This window comes from Lepidochelys kempii, chromosome 7, assembly GCF_965140285.1.
Source record: "Lepidochelys kempii isolate rLepKem1 chromosome 7, rLepKem1.hap1, whole genome shotgun sequence".
Lineage (NCBI taxonomy): Eukaryota > Metazoa > Chordata > Testudines > Cheloniidae > Lepidochelys > Lepidochelys kempii.
In genome coordinates this window covers 76,577,940-76,601,720 of record NC_136386.1, presented here as the reverse complement: position 1 = coordinate 76,601,720, position 23,781 = coordinate 76,577,940, and the positions used below count along the sequence as shown (strand labels likewise).

Genomic DNA, 23,781 nt, shown 5'->3' with positions numbered 1-23,781 from the left:
TGGCATCAGACTGAGCTGGATGTCCTTGATGGGGTTGGAGAGAAAGGAAACAGTTCTTTCTCTTTGGTCAGAAGGATTGTAAACTGTACCCAGCCAATATTTGATCTGAAGGCTAGTTGCCTTCAGGCGATAGTAATTGGCTTTCCACTCCCTCCTTGCTCAGTGGCGCTAGCTCACTAAAGTCAGAAAAATATTTTTTTTTCCACAGACAGTAGTTTTTGGTCCTACAGCTAGGAACCAAGTTCAAGACCCTGGTTTACATTCAGTTTAAACAAGGTCTCAGCTAAACCAGTGTCTAATACAGTTTTTACAACAGCCAGTGTAGAAAAGTTAAAACTGGTTAGAAAAGTGCTGAAAATTTGTGTTCTATCATTGACCCTGTCTGTCTCTTTTCTGGGTTAATGCTAACAAAACACTGGTGTAACCATGCATGCCCCTGTGTGTTCTGTGTTCCGCTTGCACACAACAGTCAGGACCTTGGTTCCTGTGGAGTACTGCTTAGCTACCCCTGGAGGCACAAGCTCAAAGAGCGAATTCACCTCCAGAGGATATGCAGTTTTCAGCCACGAGAGGCCTGACTCTGACCTGCTCATCAGGACAGGCAGTCTCATGCCCCTAGGAAGAGCTGAAGCTGTGAAGGGCAAATAGGTGGGATACAGGCAAAAATACAGGAGTTTAAAAATATATTTTTTTGTCTGTTACCTCAGCAGCACACAGCAGGAAGTGGAGTGGGTTTCATCAGAGTGTGGGAGGAAGGCATCTTATTTCCGTACACAATGGACAGTTTCTGCCTTTGAGCATATCCCGCAATCACTTCCCTCAAGGAAATTATATGAGATCAGGAGATCTAGTGGGAATGGGGAAACAAGTCAAGCATTGGTGCCATTGCGTGAGAGCGTAGATTTTGTGGGTTTCTGGCAGTTGATCTTCCACTGTGAAAGGGGAACAGGTTCTTCTCCTACCTGAAAAGGGGAGTTGGGTCCTATTTTGAGCTGAGTCCTATTTTAAGCTGGGTTTGTTTCCAAAGCTGGTAGGGGTTCACGCCCATGTAGTTTGGAATATTCATGGTACTTGCTATATGGCTCCATCCAGCTGGAATCCCACTTTTTTAAAAGCGCGCTCTCTCTCTCGCTCGCTCTCACTCCTTCCCTCTCACACACATACACTTTTCCAATAGTTTTAAAATTAAGATTAACACTCTATTTCTAGAAGACTAACAGGACCAGAAGCAATAAGCATCATTGTCAGTATCCAAAGGCTGGCCATGCCCCTGACCAGTGTGTTATCCATGGTTCTTAAATCTGTTTAGCTGATTTAGGCTATGTCTCTACTACGGACCTTACAGCGGCACAGCTGTACCGTTGCAGCTGTATGGTCTCCTGTGTAGCCACTCTATGCTGGCAGGAGAGAGCTCACCCACCAGCATAATTAAACACCTCCAAACAACAAGTGGTAGCTATGTCAGTGGGAGACACTCGTTTTTGTCGGTGAAACTTATTCTTGGTCAGGGGTGTGAAAAAACACACAAAAGTTTTGCCAACAAAAGTGCTAGTGTAGACAAAGCCTCACATATATTGATTTAATAAATGCTTAAAGAAACTTAGGACTTGTCTTCATGAATAGTTAGTGCACAACAAGCTGGGATGTGAAAGTACATCACACTCGGACGCAGCAATTAAACATCTGCAGCTGGCCTTGTCAGCTGACTCAGGCTTGGGCTGCAGGGCTGCTTAATTACCGGGTAGCTGCTCAGACTCCAGCCTAAGCCTGAACATCTACGCAGCAATTAAACAGCTGTGGAGCCTGAGCCCTGCAAGCCTGAGTCAGCTGACCCAGGCCAGCCACAGATGTTTAATTGTTGTGTGGACATACCCTTAGTGTCTGGGTGGACCCTGCTACATTGCACTAAAGGGTAACGTGCCTTGAAACTGCTAAACTTTTAGTACATGGTAGTAGTGTCCTCACAGCCATTTAGTGTGCTGTATAACTAGCCATGTAAACAAGCCCTTTGTGTGTAAAACAACTTAAAGGTTTTCTGCTAAATCCTGTCCTTCCTTTTGAACTCTAAGATTATTCTGTATAGTTGAAATTGCATTGAGATACTCAGAGATGGACTGATTAGAAATACCTGGATGCACGGATTAGAAAGAAGGAAAGAGTTCAGGGATATGAAACCAGAAGTTCATATTGACGTATCCTTTTCTGGCCCAAAATAGGGTGTCTAAAACTGCCTTCCACCAAGATTAGGACAAACTTTGCAATAAAGTTTGTGTTAAAAGAAAGACTGACCCCAATTCATATATATAATACTCTGGTTCATACCGGGAAGTGAAGAAAACAAACACTAACAGCTGTTCTTAGTGACTAAACATGCACATGTATCTAATAGCGAATCCCATCCCTTTATACATTACAGAGATAATATGTACTTAGGCCTTTAAGGAAAAGTAGCAAATAACTATGAAAGGTGGCTCAAACGGTTATGAAGTCTTTGTTTGTAGATTGCACTGCTCTGTATTAGGGCTACATTTTCCACATTTAGAAAGTGTCATTCAAATTTCTTTTAATTCTCTTATATACAGACATGATTTTAAAATAGTTATTAAAGTTTTGATGTGTAGCTTTTTAATATGGTCAAATTTTAAGCTCATTCATGTCAGGACTGAATTTTTAGAACTGATCATTTAGGATAATAAAATCAAGTATGTACAGAAAAGTAATTTACTGTGGTATTTCACAGATGAGCCTGTACTCAAATGTTTTATATTGACAGAATGGTTATACACCACTGCACATAGCTGCCAAGAAAAACCAGATGGATATAGCGACTACATTGCTTGAATATGGTGCTGATGCTAATGCTATTACCAGACAGGGTATTGCCCCTGTACATCTTGCATCCCAGGAAGGCCATGTGGACATGGTGTCATTGCTTCTTACTAGAAATGCTAATGTGAATCTTAGCAACAAGGTAAGTTTGCATTTATTTATTTATTTTTGCACTCAGGAAAAAAAAATATGGTGACTAGTAAGAAAAGGGGCTAACAAGTGAATTTTGCATCATCTGATTCTATGAGATTTGAAATTTACATACTTTGACAAGTCAAACCAATCTAAGTACATTCTTTGATAATGTTACCAGCCCGGTGGATGGGGGGAACTGTAGATGTGATACATCTTGGTTTTAGTAAGGCTTTTGACAGTTCCACATGACATTTTCAGTAGCAAACTAGGGAAATAAAGTCTAGACGAAATTACAGTAAGTTGGGTACAAAACTGGTTGACAGACAGTACTCAAAGACTAGTTATCAATGGTTCACTGTCAAACTGAGGGGATGTATCTAATGGGGGTCAGCATGGGTCTGTCCTGAGTCTTGTATTATTCAATATTTTCATTAGGGACTTAAATAACAAAGTGGAGAATATGCTTATGAAATTTGCGGATGATACCAAGCCGGGGGAGGGGGTTTGAGGACAGAACAAAACAAATTCAAAAACTGAATTTGACAAACTAGAGAATTGGGCTGTCATCAACAAGATGACATTCAGTAAAGACATGTGAAAAGTACTACCCTTAGGAAGAAAAAATCAAATGCACAACTACAAAATGGGGAATAACTGGTAGGTGGTTCATAGTGGGTCACAAATTGAATATGAGTCAACAATGTGATGCAGTTGCAAAAAAGGCTAATATAATTTTGGGGTGTATTAGCAGGAATGTCATAGACATGGGACATGGGAGGTAAGACATGGGAGGTAATTGTCCACCTCTACTCAGCTCTGGTGAGGCCTCAGCTGGAGTACTGTGTCCAGCTCTAGGCCCCACTCTTTAGGAATTGTGTGGACTTAGTGGAGAGTCCGGAGGACAGCAACAAAAAAAAACCAAAAGGTTTAGAAAACCCAACCTTAAGAGGAAAAATTTTAAAAAATGGGTACATTTAGTCTTGAGAAAGGAAGAGAGAGGGGGGAACTGATAACTGCTTCAAATATAAAAAGGGCTGTAATAAAGAGGATGGTGAGCAATTGTTCTCCATGTGCACTGAAGGCAGGACAAGAAGCAACTGGCTTAATGTGGTGCAAGGGAGATTTGGGTTAGATATTAGGAAAAACTTTGTAACTATAAGGATGGTTAAGCAGTGGAATAGCTTACCAAGGTAGGTTGTGGAATCTCCATCATTGGGGAGGTTTTGAAGAATAGGTTGGCAAACACTTGTCTAAGCTGACTTGGTCCTCCCTCAGTGCACGGGGCTGGACTAGATGTCTTGAGGTCCCTTCCAGCTCTACATTTCTGTGATTCTATGAAAAGCACACAGGTGTTTGAATTTGTCATCATTTCTTCTAGCAGAAAATAGAACATAGTAACTGCAATATTAGATCAGACCAATTGTCCATTTTTCTGGTATCCTGTCTTTGACATTCTCCAGTACCAGATGCTTCATATGAATATGTAAACCCTCCCCGTCTCCCCCATAATGGACAATTCTGTTGTAACATGCCTATTGGGGAAGTTTCTTCTTGACTCCAGGTTATTAGTGGGCTTGGCTCCCGCCATTTTATCAGATCTCTACATGTGCCTCCCATTAAGCAGTAGTAGCACCTAACTTTGTCAAGAGAAGCTGATTTTTTTATGGGCTATCAGCAGTATGGTTGTCTGAGATTTTGTTCTTAATGTAAGCGATTCCACTTCCCACGGGGCATTCCATTATAGCACTGCGACTTTCCACATGCTTTCTCCTGGGAATTGGAAAGGAAGTGAACTGATTTTCTGTTTATACATCTGCCAAAGGGTTTACAGGCTGTGAAGTCTACTCAGTGATAATGTCTACAGTAAATGTGCATCCCTAATTCCCTAGATGCCCTCATCTCCATCAGTATAATTGTACAGTGCGGTTTCTGTATGAATTTATCTGACAAGACTAGGAAGATGAGAGTGAGAAATTTCTCACAAAAATCGTTCCTTGCTTTTGGCAGGTGGAATGGCTCAGTGTCCTCTGAGTCTCTGGGTGGGCTTCATATGACACTTGGAAGCCTATGCTTCATTTCTCCTATTCTAACCTTAAAACTATTCATGGTCCTTCATTAGCATCTGTGGCTACCACTAAATACAGATGCTGGCTTTTATGTGGTGACAGACTGTACCTAAAAATAACACCTTGTACCCTCATATTCACCACTTGTAAATGGTTATGATATATTTTGTACAAAGTATGCCTTGTGAGGTATCGTTTGAAAAGTCATAATCTGTTACGTATTACTGTCCTGGTAACGTGTGTACCATCATAATATATGGAGTTATGAGATTTTGCTGTATGTTTGTTACTGAAACACATGAATCTGGGGAATGTCCACAGACTAGCTCTTTAGAAATAACAAGAACTATAAACAAAGAACTGTCCCCTCAAGCTGCACGTATACAGAAGGTGCAAGCAAGAATTTGCAATTCATGTGAAGGACTGAGTGCAGAGCACATAGGCAATGGGGCTGCCTGACCCCATGACACAGCAAGGACTTTTTCAATAAAAAGAGTCAACATATAAAAAGGGGGAACAAAGGCCCCTGGCCATCTCTCTTCCCCCACGTATACTGAAGGCATCAAGATTGTTTGGAGGACAGAAACATCACTGAACTGGAGGGAGGGATCCTAACTGGAAAACTTTCCAGTTAGTACAGACTGCTGTTAGCTTTTGGGTAAGAGAAACCTTATTCCTTCACGTTTGACTTAGCTTGGTAAAGTTTAGGAATTAGACTGGAATTTTATCATTTTATTTCTTTTTGTAACCAATTCTGACCTTTTATGCCTATACCAGTTATAATCAATGAAAATCTGTCTTTCTGTAGTTAATAAACTTATTTTGATGTTTTATCTAAGCCAGTGTGGTTTTGGCTGAAGGGCTTGGGGAATCTACTCAGGTTAACAAGGCCTGGTGCATATTCATTTTCTTTGCTAAAATGACAGAATTTATGAGCTTGTATTGCTTAATAAGTTACTGAGCAGTACAAAACGGTACATGTCTGAGTTGCAAGGCTGGGACTGGGGATATGCAGGTGTCACCCTGTATGTAATTCAAGAGTGGCTGGGCATAGCATTCTGGTATTTGTCTGGGGGTGACTTGCATGCTAGGGGCTGGGGTGACTGGGCGGAGTGGCAGCTCACACAGCAAAGCAGGGCCTAGTGCACACCAGGCTGGAGAGTTAAGGGGGCACAATGATCCACCAGTTCAGACTGTATTCTGGGGCATGTCACATTGGCGCAGCGAACAGGGTGAAATGCACAGCCTGCTGTACTGAGTGAGATTTGCACTTCATACACTGGTGTAGTGATTTTAAGTGAGACTTTGTGTGGTGGCTGAATACAACCAAGAAAAGATTACACTTTTGTTATTTTTTATTTGATTATTTTGGGAAAAGGAAATAAGAGCAGAAAAAGCATAAATATGAGAGCGAGCGAAGCAGTTACAAAGTTAGAGCTGTACCGATTGCAGGTAGCAGAAAAAGAGAGAGAACATCAGAGAACCTTGGAGCTAAAGCAACTGGAGGCGGAAGCTCATCAATGAGCCGTGAAAGAGAAGGAAATAACAGCTGCCATAGAACAGCACATCAATGTGCCTTGGAACTGAAAAAACAAGAATGTGCTATTTACACATTCATTTTCATATATAAGAGAACACTGTAAATAGCAGGATTTAAATCTGAGTGAGTGAGTGTTACTCCTAGCAAACTGGCAGGAATGTAAACAATTGTTTGATGTTTCTTTTAATCTCATTCATATCAGGAGAGTGAAATAGCCAGGAGAAAATAACCTTGAGCTTTTGTGTTAAAAACCTGTAGTGTAATATCTGCTCCATATTTAATATTACATAATGTTCCTTGTTTAACTGCTGTACCTTGTATAGGAAACATTAGCTCGCTGTGTATTTTATGCTTTTAAATTGCAGTGTCTCGTAATTGAGCAAATTTAAACAGTAAACAGATAGACAAATTCTGCCCTCATTAACAAGCTGCAACCTCATTAAGATCAGTAAAAAGAAAAGGAGTACTTATGGCACCTTGCTGTAGCTCACGAAAGCTTATGCTCAAATAAATTTGTTAGTCTCTAAAGTGCCACAAGTACTCCTTTTCTTTTTGCGGATACAGACTAACACGGCTGCTACTCTGAAACCTGTAATTAAGATCAGTGCAATTGTATAAGTGTTGATTGGCTCATAATGTTGGCTCATAATGTTAATATGTCTCCTCTGCAAGATGATCATTTGTTGCCCCTAATTTACAGAGTGGACTGACACCACTTCACCTGGCTGCTCAAGAGGACAAAGTCAATGTGGCAGAGGTTCTTGTTAATCAAGGGGCTGTTGTTGATGCAGCGACAAAGGTAAGATTAATCAACACTAACTAATGTGTAAATATACCTGAAGAAAAAAATAGAGAAAATACATTCCACCCACCTAACGGAAGTGTTTAAAGTCTGTGAGTCCGATTCACCACTACAATACTCCAGGTTTATACTAGTGTAACTGCAGTGATATCAGTGGACTTACATTGGCATGAAACTGAAGTAACAGTGGTGAATCAGCCCCTGTGAATAACCAGCTAGAAAATATACTTAATATATTCAATGTTATCCAACTTTCCTTTACATGGAAAGGACTCTCTGTGGACAGTATATTTATTTTAGCAATCTTGTTTGATGTTTGGATCAGTTTTGATTTAATTCCATTATATTATTGTGTTTTGACTGAAGAAAGTAGGCATCCAGTAGGACTGGACTGCATTCTTCATTTAAGCAAACTTTCATAAATGCCAGAGCTTCCACTATCTTGTTTTTCACCGTGTAATACTGTCCCTTAGCACCCATTAGAGTTCTTTGGTACGTACTACACGTACTCACTCCTGGTCTATCCAACCAGCATTTGAAAAAATAACAACAAAATGGTTATTTAAAGTGTCTTGGGTATCACTGTAAAAACACTCTTTCAGGAGAGCTGTGTTTCAAGCAACATAAACAAAGTAAAAACAAATTAGGCATTCCGAATTATTAGAAATGTTGTGTCCCTTATCATGAGTTCTTGTAAAGAGTAATAGACAGTCAGCAATGCAACCAAAGTCTTCCGCTTATCCTGAGCTAAATACTGAATAATGTAACCTTCCATAAACTATTCTTTGAGTGTTACCAACACTGGCCAGCTGTAGGATGACTCAGTGTTCATGTTTGCACACTTCTGAATTTCTTAGTAGACACTTCCTTTTGCCAAATTATAGCATAGTGAGCTATTTAATGATACAGGCAACTATCTTCTAGGAAACGGAATTGACATCATCAAACTAATTTTGTCCAGCATCCAAAATTCAGATTTGAGCTGGATTCTCATAAAGGAAACATAAGCATACTAAACACTGAGTTGTTCTACCGTACTAATAAAAAGTTTGATTGGAAATTAAATGTATGGTGGCAGGAAATGCTGTGATAATTTATCCTTGTGTATACATCTCTTTGACTTTTATCTAATATAAAATACATACATACAAAAGGCCAAAAATGTCAAACTTGGTTGCCTAAAGTTTGACACCTAATTCCATATTTAAGCTTCTAAATAAAAGCAGCCTGATTTCCAGAAGTGCCGAGTTCTTACAACTCTCTTAATTTGGAAGGCCACTTTTACTTAGGAGCCTAAATAGGTTGCGAAATCTTAGTCAATCAAACTTGACATTTTTGGCCTAAGCTCCTAAATACAGAAATACAGTAAGGACTGGATTGCGCCTTGACTTGAGAGAGAGTTCAAGGAGCCACCCTTCCTGGCACATCATCTCCAATATGGCGCTGTGGGCTAAAGCCACAATTGAATGCATAGAGTTCTATCTGCATGTGTTGTTTACGCACACTTATGGTATCTATAAGTGACAGTATTATTATAATAATAATTAGCATTTATAGAATGTTCTTCATATTTGAAGCTTATCTAATTCTCAGAGCAGCTCTGTTAGGTAGATAAATCGGGATAATTCCACCTTAAATCAACCCTGATCAAGGCCTTGGGCTGTAGCTAAGGCTAAATCAGTACTAGTTCCTTTATTCTGAAGTCTCTATGAAGGCAGAATGGAACAAATTGCCCCCATAATCTGACCTGCATTACTTTGTGCAAGATCCAGAATAGAAGCTATAGCAGTTCTAAGGTCACTAGTTATTGTGAGGCCAATCCTGCTACCTAAACCGACATTCTAACATTGTATGAGTAGTAATGGAACAGTACACTCCAGCTTACCAGTTACGCCACATCACTGCTCTGCTTAACACACAGCACTCAGATAAGTATATAGTGAGAAGAAGTAAATCTTTAAGAAAGTATAGATATTCAAGTGACAGAAAATTGAAATATTGGAAACAAATGGTTATACTTAAAAGAAAAACATAACATGTGTTCAAGAATCTGGACTTACTTAACTAGTTTTTGTCACATCTTATAGAGTAAGAGCTCACCCAGAATCCTTCCATCACATGCTTGGCTGTGATCTTCCCTTCATAAGACAAGTCACACTGTCAGCTTGTCTCCTCAGTGGAAAAGATCTCATGTGTGTCTTCATACCCCCCACCCAGTTACATCCCACAATCCATTGTCTTTACTCATAATCAGGGTGTCCCCTTGGTGGTTGCTTTTTTCCTGTGTGCTTCTTTCCAGTTGATTTAAAAATCTCTTGATTAGCATTTGGCTTAGCCCGTAGATAGGCCTGCATTGTGAAGCGAACAATATGCAATGCACACACAACCATCCCAAGAGAGATAAGAGTCTCTTCCCTCTTACCTGACAGGGTCATGTTTATCACCTTCTAGTGACCTGCTTTAACTTAAGAGTATAATTTTCAGTTCAGATACATTATTCCTTAAATATTATCCATACATACATTTCACAATGATTATGATGACCTATGAGCTCTTGGTGGAGACCTTACATGCCTCTGGTAAACTTAATATGCATATACCTGACCTATAAAACTATAAACACCCCATGCACTCTCTGCCAGTTGGCACCAAGAGGTTCATGGGTCACAATTCCTACCAAATACGCTGTGATAGTGGGCAGGATCATGGCTACATGATCTACGTGTGCCATGGCTATGACCATTCCTGCACTGCCTTCCTTAGCCACTGGGCGATTGCTCTGTGAACCAATTGCTTCTGTTGTGGAATGTTCTCAGGCACCTGAGGTAATAGAGCATTCCATCATACATAGCACTACCGTGAGCTTGGGGACCCAGACTGGGCCAGACACCTGGATGGAATTCAGGTCAGCTTGTGGTGCAAGGGTTTTGAATCTGTCTATATGGAAACAAGATCAGGCATCTGCAATACAGCTAATACTGGGAACATGCCAGATGCAAAAGCAGCTGTTAAGCTTCAGTCATTGCAGCATAAATGCCTGAACCAAACCCCTCTTTGTTTCAGGCAACCTGGTGATTAATGGTACACAGCATGGGTTCTTCATCTAGAACAGCACTTTAGTATCTATAAGCATTGGCATGCCATTATCTTTTCAGTAAGGCATGCAAGTGCAGAATTGCGGGGGAGCGCACGTACAGTACATGCAAGGTCACTCTGTGTGCGACTGGTGTCTCCCCATACTGCGGGGCACCAGCTGAAGGAGAAGACACATGACCACCCCATCCCCAAATCCCCAGCCCCGCCTCCTCCCCAGGGCATGCAGCATTCCCCCACCCATGGCTTCCTGCAGCTCCCCCCACTATCCCCGCAACCCACCACCCTAGCTCACCTCCGCTCTGCCTGCTCCCCTGAACACGCCGCCGCTCCGCTTCTCCCCCCTCCCTCTCAGGCGAGGGAGAGGCAGCGCATTCAGGGGAGCAGGCGGAGCGGAGGTGAGCGAGGGGGGGAGCGCAGGAAGTAACGGGGGGGGACATAGAGGAACCGCTCCCCGCCCCAGCTCACCTCCGCTCTACCACCGCCGCCTCCCCCGAGTGCGCCACCGCTCGGCTTTTCCTCCCTCCCTCCCAGGCTTGTCGCGCCAAACAGCTGTTTCACACGCGGCAAGCCTGGGAGGGAGCGGGGAGAAGCGGAGCAGCGGCGGCGCGCTCAGGGGAGCGGGTGGAGGCGGAGCGGAGGCGAGCTGGGGCGGCGGGGGCACATTTCTAGGGGCGGCATGGCCGGCACCGGAATGCCGCCCCTTAAAGTGTGCTGCCCCAAGCACCTGCTTGTTTTGCTGGGGCCTAGAGCCGGCCCTGATTTGTGCAACATGGTGATAAATCAGGTCCACAGTCTGCAGCCACTACTTAACAGGTGAAACTCTATTCAACTATCTATGAGATGCCCAGCAGCAGCTTCACTTTCCCTGGTCATTCGCTGCACCAGATCCCTCAAGGGGCTCCCTTTGTCCTCTTGGAGATGGATCTCACCTAGTATTGAATCTTTCTGTAACCTGAACAGTAACCTCAGTAATGTTGGAGGACCTGCTGTCTTCACTTAATTAAAAGCAATGCCTAAACTGCACACTAACCCCTAAACAGTACCTATGAATGTGTGCATTTCCCCCACCCCAATAGTCCTACAAATAGGAAGTAGTCTCAGTAGTGCACTGTCAGTGGGATCCCTGTCTGCCAATTCAATGGCCACTCCAGGGAGGACCTGAAATTCTTAACCACAGCACTGAAAATGAACCTGGTCAGTAGATAAAATTATCCAAAAGGAAACCAAATTTATTTGAGCATAAGCTTTCGTGGGCTACAGGCCACTTCATCGGATGCATGCAGTGGAAAATACAGTGGGGAGATTTTATATACACAGAGAACATGATACAATGGGTGTTACCATACACACTGTAAGGAGAGTGATCAGGTAAGGTGAGCTATTACCAGCAGGAGAGGAAAAGGGAAAAAAAAAAAACAACCTTTTGTTGTGATAATCAAGGTGGGCCATTTCCAGCAGTTGACAAGAACGTCTGAGGAACAGTTGGGGGCAGAGGGGAAATAAACATGGGGAAATAGTTTTACTTTGTGTAATGACCCATCCACTCCCAGTCTTTATTCAAGCCTAATTTAATGGTGTCCAGTTTGCAAATTAATTCCAATTCAGCAGTCTGAGGACACCACTCTGCCAAAAAACACTTGCTGCAGCCACTGTTGTAGGAAGACGTGTGAGAATCTGTGTCCTCTATTTCATCATGGACCAGTTTCTGGAGAAACCCTGATGATCTAAGTTTATAATGAAAGACCTGACAAACTCTTTACTGCAGTAGGAAACAGCCTTCCCCCCACCAGTAATAACTACCTGGCCCTTTCTCACTCAATTACAGAATCCATAGAGAGAAAGAATACTTAATATTTTATCGATTTCAGAGTAACAGCCGTGTTAGTCTGTATTTGCAAAAAGAAAAGGAGTACTTGTGGCACCTTAGAGACTAACCAATTTATTTGAGCATGAGCTTTCGTGAGCTACAGCTCACTTCATCGGATGCATACCGTGGAAACTGCAGCAGACTTTATATACACACAGAGAATATGAAACAATACCTCCTCCCACCCCACTGTCCTGCTGGTAATAGCTTATCTAAAGTGATCATCAAGTTGGGCCATTTCCAGCACAAATCCAGGTTTTCTCACCCTCCACCCCCCCACACAAATTCACTCTCCTGCTGGTAATAGCCCATCCAAAGTGACAACTCTCTACACAATGTGCATGATAATCAAGTTGGGCCATTTCCTGCACAAATCCAGGTTCTCTCACCCCCTCACCCCCCTCCCAAAAACCACACACACAAACTCACTATCCTGCTGGTAATAGCTCATCCAAAGTGACCACTCTCCCTACAATGTGCATGATAATCAAGGTGGGCCATTTCCAGCACAAATCCAGGTTTTCTCACCTCCCCACCCCCATACACACACAAACTCACTCTCCTGCTGGTAATAGCTCATCCAAACTGACCACTCTCCAAGTTTAAATCCAAGTTAAACCAGAACATCTGGGGGGGGGGGGGTAGGAAAAAACAAGGGGAAATAGGCTACCTTGCATAATGACTTAGCCACTCCCAGTCTCTATTTAAGCCTAAATTAATAGTATCCAATTTGCAAATGAATTCCAATTCAGCAGTTTCTCGCTGGAGTCTGGATTTGAAGTTTTTTTGTTTTAAGATAGCGACCTTCATGTCTGTGATTGCGTGACCAGAGAGATTGAAGTGTTCTCCGACTGGTTTATGAATGTTATAATTCTTGACATCTGATTTGTGTCCATTTATTCTTTTACGTAGAAACTTTCCAGTTTGACCAATGTAAATGGCAGAGGGGCATTGCTGGCACATGATGGCATATATCACATTGGTGGATGTGCAGGTGAAGGAGTCTCTGATAGTGTGGCTGATGTTATTAGGCCCTGTGATGGTGTCCCCTGAATAGATATGTGGGCACAGTTGGCAATGGGCTTTGTTGCAAGGATAAGTTCCTGGGTTAGTGGTTCTGTTGTGTGGTATGTGGTTGTTGGTGAGTATTTGCTTCAGGTTGCGGGGCTGTCTGTAGGCAAGGACTGGCCTGTCTCCCAAGATTTGTGAGAGTGTTGGGTCATCCTTTAGGATAGGTTGTAGATCCTTAATAATGCGTTGGAGAGGTTTTAGTTGGGGGCTGAAGGTGACGGCTAGTGGCGTTCTGTTATTTTCTTTGTTAGGCCTGTCCTGTAGTAGGTAACTTCTGGGAACTCTTCTGGCTCTATCAATCTGTTTCTTTACTTCTGCAGGTGGGTATTGTAGTTGTAAGAAAGCTTGACAGAGATCTTGTAGGTGTTTGTCTCTGTCTGAGGGGTTGGAGCAAATGCGGTTGTATCGCAGAGCTTGGCTGTAGACGATGGATCGTGTGGTGTGGTCAGGGTGAAAGCTGGAGGCATGCAGGTAGGAATAGCGGTCAGTAGGTTTCCGGTATAGGGTGGTGTTTATGTGACCATTGTTTATTAGCACTGTAGTGTCCAGGAAGTGGATCTCTTGTGTGGACTGGACCAGGCTGAGGTTGATGGTGGGATGGAAATTGTTGAAATCATGGTGGAATTCCTCAAGGGCTTCTTTTCCATGGGTCCAGATGATGAAGATGTCATCAATATAGCGCAAGTAGAGTAGGGGCTTTAGGGGACGAGAGCTGAGGAAGCGTTGTTCTAAATCAGCCATAAAAATGTTGGCATACTGTGGGGCCATGCGGGTACCCATAGCAGTGCCGCTGATCTGAAGGTATACATTGTCCCCAAATGTAAAATAGTTATGGGTAAGGACAAAGTCACAAAGTTCAGCCACCAGGTTAGCCGTGACATTATCGGGGATAGTGTTCTTGACGGCTTGTAGTCCATCTTTGTGTGGAATGTTGGTGTAGAGGGCTTCTACATCCATAGTGGCCAGGATGGTGTTATCAGGAAGATCACCGATGGATTGAAGTTTCCTCAGGAAGTCAGTGGTGTCTCGAAGGTAGCTGGGAGTGCTGGTAGCGTAGGTGTCATCGATGTCATTTAACTTCATGTGAAGCCACTGGTGAGCTATCGTTTTCCTCCTCCGGAATATTATCATCTTTAATCATCATTTATACATCTCTGTAAGCCAACATAGCACTTTACACACATATATTGCTTGATGCTGCAATCTTTATTCTTGTGAGTACTTCCTACCCTTGTGTACCTGTGTACCTGGATCACTGGAATTACTCAAATGAGTGAGGAATGCTCAAAGGACTACAAAGGAAGGGAAGATTGGGCTGAGACACATTTTCTGCTTCAAAGGAATAGTAAGGAAGAATAGTTTTGCCACTGTAGGACTTGCTGAGTGAAATTTTCTGGCATTTATGATGTGTCAAAGTAGTTGATTGTAGTTTGGTCTGACCTAAAATCTATGAATCTATGAACAGTCTTAGAAGTACTATCAGACCTAAATATCCTATGCAGTTCAATTATAAGTCTTCATGGCTTTTTTCTCCTAGGATGTTTTTATTGTATTTTGGAGGAAAATATGAAAGGAAAAATAGCCACTCGTTTTGCAGGCTGCACGTTGACAGTGTTCTGGGGTTCCTCTTCTGGTTCTGCAGCAACAGTTCACTAAACACACTCTAATCCCAGGCTCTGATGACTTCACTCAAGGATACTGGTGATAAACAAAGCTGATTTGGCACAACAAAGCCATGTTAGTGGAAGCTGACTTTTTCTGTTTTTTAAGCATAGCTATGTTTACTCAAGCTCCACTGGCCAGATGGGGGAAGTATTTACTTAAGTTCCCATAGAATCTTTATGGATAGCAATTCCATGCTTGAATAATAACAGTATAACAGTAACAGTATACTACCGACCACCTGACCAGGATGGTGATGGTGATTGTGATTGTGAAGTGCTCCAGGAGATTATAGAGACTATAAAAATAGAAAACTCAATAATAATGGGGGATTTCAGCTGTCTCCTTTTTGACTGGGTACATATCACCTCAGGATGAGATGCAGAGATACATTTTCTAGACACCATTAATGACTGCTTCTTGGAACAACTAGTCCTGGAACCCATAAGGGGGGAGGCAATTATTGATTTAATCCTAAATGGTGCACAGGATCTGGTCCAAGAAATAAATATAGCTGAACTACTCGGTAATAGCAACTATAATGTAATTAAATTTAACATCCTTGTGGGACGGAAAATACCAGAGAGACCCACCACAGTAGTATTTAACTTCAGAAAGCAGAACTACATAGAAATGAGGAAGCTAGTTAAATGGAAATTAAAAGAAACAGTCACAAGAGTGAAATGCATCCAGTGTGCATGGAAACTTTTATAAAACACCATACTAGAGGCTCAAATTAAGTGTATGCTCTAAATAAATAAAAAATAGTAAGAGGACCAAAAAAGTTCCACCATGGCTAAATAACAGAGTAAAAGAAGTGGCTAGAGGCAAAAAGGCATCCTCTAAAAATTGGAAATGAGAGCCTACTGAAGAAAATACAAAGAAGTATAAACTCTGTCAAGTATAGAAGTATAATTAGGAAGGCCAAAAAAGAAATTGAAGAGTAAAGACCCACAGAAACTAACAGCAACATTTTAAAAAAATACATTAAAAACAGAAAGTCTGCCAAATAATCAGTGGGGCCACTGAATGATGGAGGTGCTAAAAGAACACTCAAGGAAGACAAGGCCATTTGCGGAGAAGCTATATTAATTCTTTGCATCAATCTTCGCTGCAGAGGATATGAGGGCAATTCCCACACCTGAGCTGGTCTTTTTAGGTGACAAATCTGAGGAACTGTCCCAGATTGAGATGACAGTAGAGGAGTTTTTGTTAGACAGTAACAAGTCACCAAAACCAGATGATATTCACCCAAGAGTTCTGAAGGAACTCAAATATGAAATTGCAAAACAACTAATTGTGGTATGTAGTATTTCATTTAAATGAGCTTCTGTAGCAGATAACTGGAGGATAGCTAATGTGATGCCAGTTTTTAAGAAAGTTTCCAGAAATGATCCTGGCAATTACAGGCCAGTAAGCCTAAATTCAGTACCAGGCAAATTGGTTGAAACTATAGTAAAGAACAGAATTATCAGACATATCAATGAACATGATTAGTTGGGGAAGAGTCAACACAGCTTTTATAAAGGGAAGTCATGCCTCACCAATCTACTAGAATTCTTTGAGAGAGGTCAACAAACATGTGGACAAGGGTCATCCAGTGGATATAATGTACTTGGACTTTCAGAAAGCCTTTGACAAGGTCCCTCAACAAAGACTCTTAAGAAAAGTAGACAGTCATGGGATAAGAGGAAAGGTCCTCTCATGGGTCAGTAACTCATTACAATATAGGAAAAAAAGGGTAGTAATAAATAGTCAGTTTTCAGAACGGTGAGAGGTAAATAGCGATGTCCCCCAAGGATCTACACTGGGGACCAGTGCAGTTCAACATATTCATAAATGATCCAGAAAAACAGGTAACATTTGCAGATGATACAAAACTACTCAAGATAGTTAAGTCCCAGGCAGACTGTGAAGAGCTACAAAAGAATCTCACAAAACTGAGTGACTGGGCAACAAAATGGCAGATTAAATTCAATGGTGATAAATGCAAAGTAATGCACATTGGAAAACATTATCCCAACTATACATATAAAATGATGGGGTCTAGATTAACTGTTACCACACAAGGAAGTGTCATTGAAGTAATTGTGAATAGTTCTCTGAAAACATCCACTCGATATGCAGCAGCAATCAAAAAAGCTAGCAGAATGTTAGGAACCATTAAGAAAGGGATAGATAATAAGATAGTACATATCATAATGCCACTATATAAATCTGTAATATGCCCACACTTTGAATACTGAGTGCAGTTCTTGTCACCCCATCTCAAAAAAAGATATGTTAGAATTGGAAAAGATACTCAGAAGGGCAACAAAAATTATTAGGGGTATGGAAAAGCTTCCATATGAAGAGAGAGAAAAAACAACGAAACTTTTCCTCTTGGAAAAGAGATGACTAAGGAGGGATATGATAGAGGTCTACAGAATCATGAAAGGTGTGGAGAAAATTAATTGGGAAGTATTATTTACTCCTTCACATAACACAAGAACCAGGGGTTATCCAATGAAATAACTAGGCAGCAGGTTTAAAACAAACAAAAGGAAGAACTGCTTCACACAGTGCACAGTCAACCTGCGGGGCTCATTGCCAGGGGATGTTGTGAAGGCCAAAACTCCAATGGATTCACAAAAGAATTAGAGAAGTTCCTGGGGAATAGATCCCTCAATGGCTATTAGCCAGGATGGTCAGGGATGCAAGCCCAAGTCCTGGGTGTCCTAAGCTTCTAACTTCCAGAAGCTGGGAGTGGATGTCAGGGGATAGATCACTCAATAATTGCCCTGTTCTGTTCATTCCCTCTGAAGCCTCTGGAATTGGCCACTGTCAGAAGACAGGATACCGGGTTATATAGACCACTGGTCTGACCCATTATGGCCATTCTTACGTTATGTTCTTTAAAAGGGAATGCAATGCAAAAATGGAATACTGGTAAAGCACACATTTCCAAATACCCTTCAGAAAATGAGGGTCCTTTAATAGTATTAAAAAATGTGCTTGTTCAGACTATTTTCACCCCCACCTCCTTTGTCTTGCTTTTCTTCACCCTTCGTTCTGCATCTGAATATGCCTACACTGGAGCTGGGCAGAGATTTCCAGCTTAAATAGACATACCTGCTACACTAGTGCTAAAATTAGAAGTGTAGGTGCAGCAGTGCAAATAGTGAGAGGGGCTAGCTACCCCAGGTACAATCCCAAATGAAACCCTCAGTACGTATTCAGGTGTTTAGCCACTACTGCTGCTCACACCATTGTGTCTGCACTTACGTTTTTAGATTCAATAAAAGCTAGCACAGGTATATCTGTATGAGCTGCAAATAACACCACCCGCTCTAGTGTAGACATACCCTAAAACTTTTTCAAAACCTTGGATCTGTGTAGTTCACAGCCACCAGTGTACATCAGGAGTGATTCTTTAGAAGGCAGTGGAGTAAAACTAGTCCCAGCAAATCCAATCCACACACACACACACGCACACGCACACACACGCACACACACACACACACACACAGCACCAACCAACCAGCCACTTCATGTCAGCTGCTCCAGACCCTGCCACAGTTAGAGAGCTTTAAGATGCAACTCACTATTCACAGAGGACAACTTTGGAATCCAACAGCAAAAGCAGATTTTTTTTCATTTCCAGCACCAGCAGCTTTTCTTTTCTGTGTTTGAATTGCTGGGAATGTAGGCCCTGAATCAGCAAAGTACCTGTGCATGACTTTAGTAGCCACTGAAGTCAATTGAACCACTCCTGCTTATAGTTAGGTACATGGTTAAGAACCTTGCTGGATCAAGACCTTAATTCTAGACTTGGGGCTTGAGAGTTTTTCCTTCAGTACTTACATTTCCAGATATATAATAACTGTGTGTGTTGATTACATATATGTATTATCTTGCTTTCCTAGTATGGCCATAATGCTGAACACTGACAAGAGGGTTAATGCCCTTTTGAAGTTCATTATTATTTGGCTGTTCCACAGTGGCTAGTGTTGTTTTAATGTATAATTTACAGAGCTAGCCTGAGAAAATAAAACCAGATACTGGATTGCCGAAGGGATTGGTGCTGGGATTTGGAGCTTTCCTCTCAGTGTTGCCTGTTTGAAGCTAGCACAGACCATTAGTTATTGAAAATTGTTACTGTGTGCTGGCTGTTGGACCCATATGACAAAAATTGATTGTCTCACTCTAGTTCCTGATAGGAAAGAGTCCGGATAATAAAGCCAACACTAAAGTGGCTGTATTTGTACCCTTGGTAGTATTCTTATCAAGGATTGATAAATGATGGTGATCATTTCTTACTCTCTTACTCCCTGAATTGTACCTTCCAGGTCAGGGCAGAGGCTGGACAGTGTGGGAAAAGTTGTACTGCCGATATACCTCTTTTGTTGCTAACTAAAAGTGTTCAGTACCTTTCACAAGCACGAAGAAAAAAAATCACAATTTTATGTTTAATTATAATAATAAGCAATTTTAGTATTAAAAGGAAAAGGGAACAGAGAAATAGTGGGATGTTGGAAAGAGTGCTTGAAATGCTTAATCACGATTATTGAAATGAATCTTTATTGCATATTATCTATCATATTATCGATTACTACCACAGTTTTTAGATGCATGTTAAACTGTCTAGTGGCCATTGCAGTAGAAATTTCCAACCCCTCAATAAAATTAATAGTTGGCCTTTGCGAGATACTTTATGCAGTTAAACCTTGATTTAGTAAAGCACTTAAACATGCTTAAACTTAAAGAAGTGCTTGTGTGCTTTGCTGAATCAAGGTCTCATTGGATTTGTGGTGTCTGGATCTAGAGGAGTTTTCAGCCTAATCAAAGACATCAGTGAAACTCTATTCGATTGTTCTGTGTTCATTTCTTAGCTCTCCCTCTATCTTCAGCGTCTGACGGCAACAGCAGAAAAAAACAGAGCAGCTTGAGAGTCAGCATGAAGAGAGATGTAATAATTCAAGCTGTTAGGATTTATTGTTACTACAAGGGAAAATGAAGGATATTGAAAAGATACCCACTACATGGGGTTTTTGATACTTTTCTCCTCCCAAAAAGGAGGGGGAATAGATGTTTGTTTCAATACCATAATATAGAATTAAAAGTCCAATATTTCTGGGTTAATTTTTGACACCTATTCTTTCTGCTTTTGAGAAGCACTCCCCATCTGTTATCCCCCATGTTGCTGTCCATTCTTAAACTGACTAGAAGCAATGTAATCAATTGATTACCATGAGGTAACAAAAATAGGAGCTGCATTAAAAAAATCCTAATTTTCTGAAATAAGATATTATTGACTGGTAAGTCTGCTAAGTTCCAGGAAGCTTATGCCAGTAAATATTCGTTTAAAATCAAGATGCATCTGCATATGATGTTTCTATAGTTTAAAACTTGTTAACAAAACAAACATGTTTAGCCTCCTGTTTACTCATCTACAATGTTCTGAGAACCCAGAATGGGGAATCCAGGTAGCAGTGAGAATTGCTTTCTTGCTCTCTACCCTTGTTTGGCTGTGTAAGCAAACTGTGTAATCTGCCAGTTGGCATGATTCAGAAATCTCAACAGGATATCCATCTGCAATAAGGAAGTCAAGAAATACTGTAAATATAAATTTAGATAACTGCCAGACTGAAAGCCATTTGGTATTGGAGTTCATACTGTAGCTGGGAAATAGAGGCTATTCTCTTTGGGTCTCGGGTTTAAGTAGGCATCTCAGTAATTAGTTTTAATTTTGTGTTTTGACCCAGCACAATTATTGTGGACATTGTTGCCTATTGCTATGAAAGCTGCTTGCTAACGGAAAGAAACTTCATTCTAAAATGTCCAATGTATTCATTTGTGTTCCATGTTGTCTTGTCACATCATCCTGTCTTTGCTGATGGCGGCACTACATTGTATAGCACATGGAGCATGATAAAACATGACACAATGTAACCACAAGGTACTGGAAACTTAAGAGAAAATCTTCCAGGGTGGCCCAGTGGTCTAGTGGCGGCACAATATGCTGCCACATAGGGTTCAGAGTTCAGTGTTTTCCTCCCAGGCTGGCAGGTGCTGAGATTGCCACCACGGCACCATGCTGAACCCCAGAGGGGAGGGAAGAAGTACCTCATGTCACTCTGCAGTGAACCCACCTCCCTTCCCCATGCTTGATAGGAAAAACAGCATTAATGGCTTTAGTGAGAGCTGTATTTGGCAGTCATTTCTGGGACACAAGATAGCTGTGCTTTGAGGCCTCCAAGGGGAAAATAGTAGAAAGGAAATAAATGGGGGTGGAGGTCATTCGGAGTTCAAAAACTTCCCTCTGTTCTTTCCCCTACCCCACACACTTCAAAAGGGACAAAAAGAAAGTCTTCCAGAGTTAGTACTGTACCTGGTCTCTGATTCAAATTGCTAGCTAGTCAGCAGTGAGAAAAGAGCCAGCGAGAAAGAAGTCGTGTAGGTAATTGTTCTGCTAGCAGCTTACAGAGGTACAATAGTGGGTGCCATTAAAATCTTGACATTTACCATTCGCAGTGGGTAAATTTAAAGTAGTACTTAATTAAATAGTCTACTTAGTAGTTTCTTTATATTCTTTACATGTTACCTGATTTATGATTCACTGAAGTAAAGGCATGTAAATACACACACCATATTTTACAGTAATTGGCACATCTAATATTCCCCCAGGATGTTTTAAGATAGGCCATTAGGCACCTTTTGTTTAAAATGGACATGTTGGAGACTAATTTAAATTGATATGAAGAAAAGACTGAATCTAAATGCGACAACCACTGAAACATACTTTCAGTGTAAACCATGCAGAGCCATTCACATCTTTATTTTCCTTTTTCTTAAGAGTCATGGTTCAGTGGTCTGAAAATAAGATAGGGAGCAGGAGCTCCTGAATTCCAGTCCTGACTTTGGCATTCCCTTCCCAGTGCATCTGGGCAAGTCACTGAACCTCTGTGCCTCGGTTTCCTCCTTTGTAAAATAGAGAGGATCATCCTCGCCTATCCAACAGCCAACTGGGTTAATCTTTGTAAAGTACTTTGAAAAAGTCTTCTTTTTAGTTGCCCCTCTTCTGAACTGTCCTTCATTGCAGCCCCAGTCTGATTATAATGAAGTAAGTGTATTTATTAAGGAAGAAGAGATAATGTCTTGATGCAGGCAGATAAGAAAGGAGGAGATAATTGCTTTAGGAGGTACAATCTGATCATTTCTATCACTTTGTAAGAATCCCAAGCTCTTTCAGATCAACTAACAATATTTTCATTATAGTAAAAGACAGAAAAAGAGAGAAGAGATGGTGGGGGCAGCAGCTTTGGGTTCTCTCTGATTTGTTGCATTTTACAGTATAACTTCACTATTTATGAAAGTATTTGTTACGATTCTTTACATGTTTCAACATGTCGTTTAAGTTATTTAAAATTTGAACGGCTTTTAAGGTGAGCAGCAAATAGATTGAACACTCTGATTCCCTGTTGCTACATTTAAGTGAGGTTTTTAAGTAGCATTTAGGTTTCTGTTTCTGAGCAGTATATTTATAGAGACAGACTTACGTTTTAGTTCTTAATTAGAACTCATGCCAAAAAATGTACTGCTTAGCTATGTTCAATTTTATAAGGTGTTTTGGACATGAGTCAGATTTCCCTTATTTGTTTAAGCATCTCATGCCCTGACAGCTGCTGGATTTTGCTGCAGCTCTGGTGGGCATTTCTGAACTGTACATTAATAATGAAAGTCAGGTAGGAAAACAACAAGGAGAAAAATCCATATATTCATCAGTGCAAAAGTTTGTCATGGTGTTCTGCTAACAAAACACCAGCTTCCACTGCTCTCTGAAACAAAAGGTCCAGAACACATTGGGTACGTCTACATTTCAACAAAACACCCATGGCTGGCCTGTGTCAGGTGACCCAGGTGTAACCCACACACCTTCTGGGTGTGGTGTTCTGTCCCACCTAGTGGCACGGAGACCACTTGAAGAAAGAGAGAGAAAATGAGTCTGCTCTTCAGCCTTAGCTAACAGCCAGTTGGCTTTTAGTTTATGCGGTAGAGGCTCATGCACTAAGCTCCAGAAGTCCCCAGTTCGATCCCGCCCGCCAACAACTGGGGTCTGTCGGCGTTACACAGGCTAGGGCTACGAGGCTATAAAATTGCAGTATAGCCATTTGGACTCTGGGACTCTCCTCTCTCCCCCCTGCAATTTTATAGCCCCACAGCCCAAGCTCAGCAAGCCCAAATCAGTTGACATGAGCCAGCCATGGGTGTTTTATTGCAGTGTAGACACACCCTTAAAAAACTAGACTTCATGCCTAAGAACTTCACATTCACCAGCAGGCATTCTGCCTCCCGTAGGACTACTTTGTGCTGCTGGAGTCCACTCAGATCCCTAGCGGCTCTTCTGGTCAGGATGGAGTTGGCTGTATATTCCATCCATTTTTATTATTTGTTTGTATTGCCGTAGTGCCTAGAGGACCCAATCAGGGATCAAGGCCCCACTGTGCTAGATACTGTGCACACACACACACACAATAAAAGGGTAGTCCCTGCACCAGTCTAAGCATATGAGAAAAGTCTGTGAAATCAACAATAAATATGCTCAACTTCACAAGACATGCAAGGCAGCTTCCCCTTATAGGTTCATTTTGGATACGGAAGGGAAAAGGTGTATTCTGTGGGGAGGGAAAGATAAGAAGAGGACAGAGCACATACCTGTCAGAGATCTTTTTCA

At 41.5% G+C, this 23,781-nt stretch overlaps 1 protein-coding gene across 10 annotated transcripts in view; it reads left to right on the top strand.

Moving 5' to 3' along the window:
- ANK3 (ankyrin 3) overlaps positions 1–23,781 on the top strand; it is a 557,055-nt gene that overhangs the window by 424,698 nt on the left and 108,576 nt on the right. For all 10 annotated transcript variants that reach the window (XM_073353398.2, XM_073353395.2, XM_073353406.2 and 7 more), the window contains 2 exons: positions 2,774–2,971; positions 7,271–7,369. In XM_073353398.2, the coding sequence (XP_073209499.2) occupies positions 2,774–2,971; positions 7,271–7,369 (297 nt within the window). The remainder of the gene's footprint in view (positions 1–2,773; positions 2,972–7,270; positions 7,370–23,781) is intronic.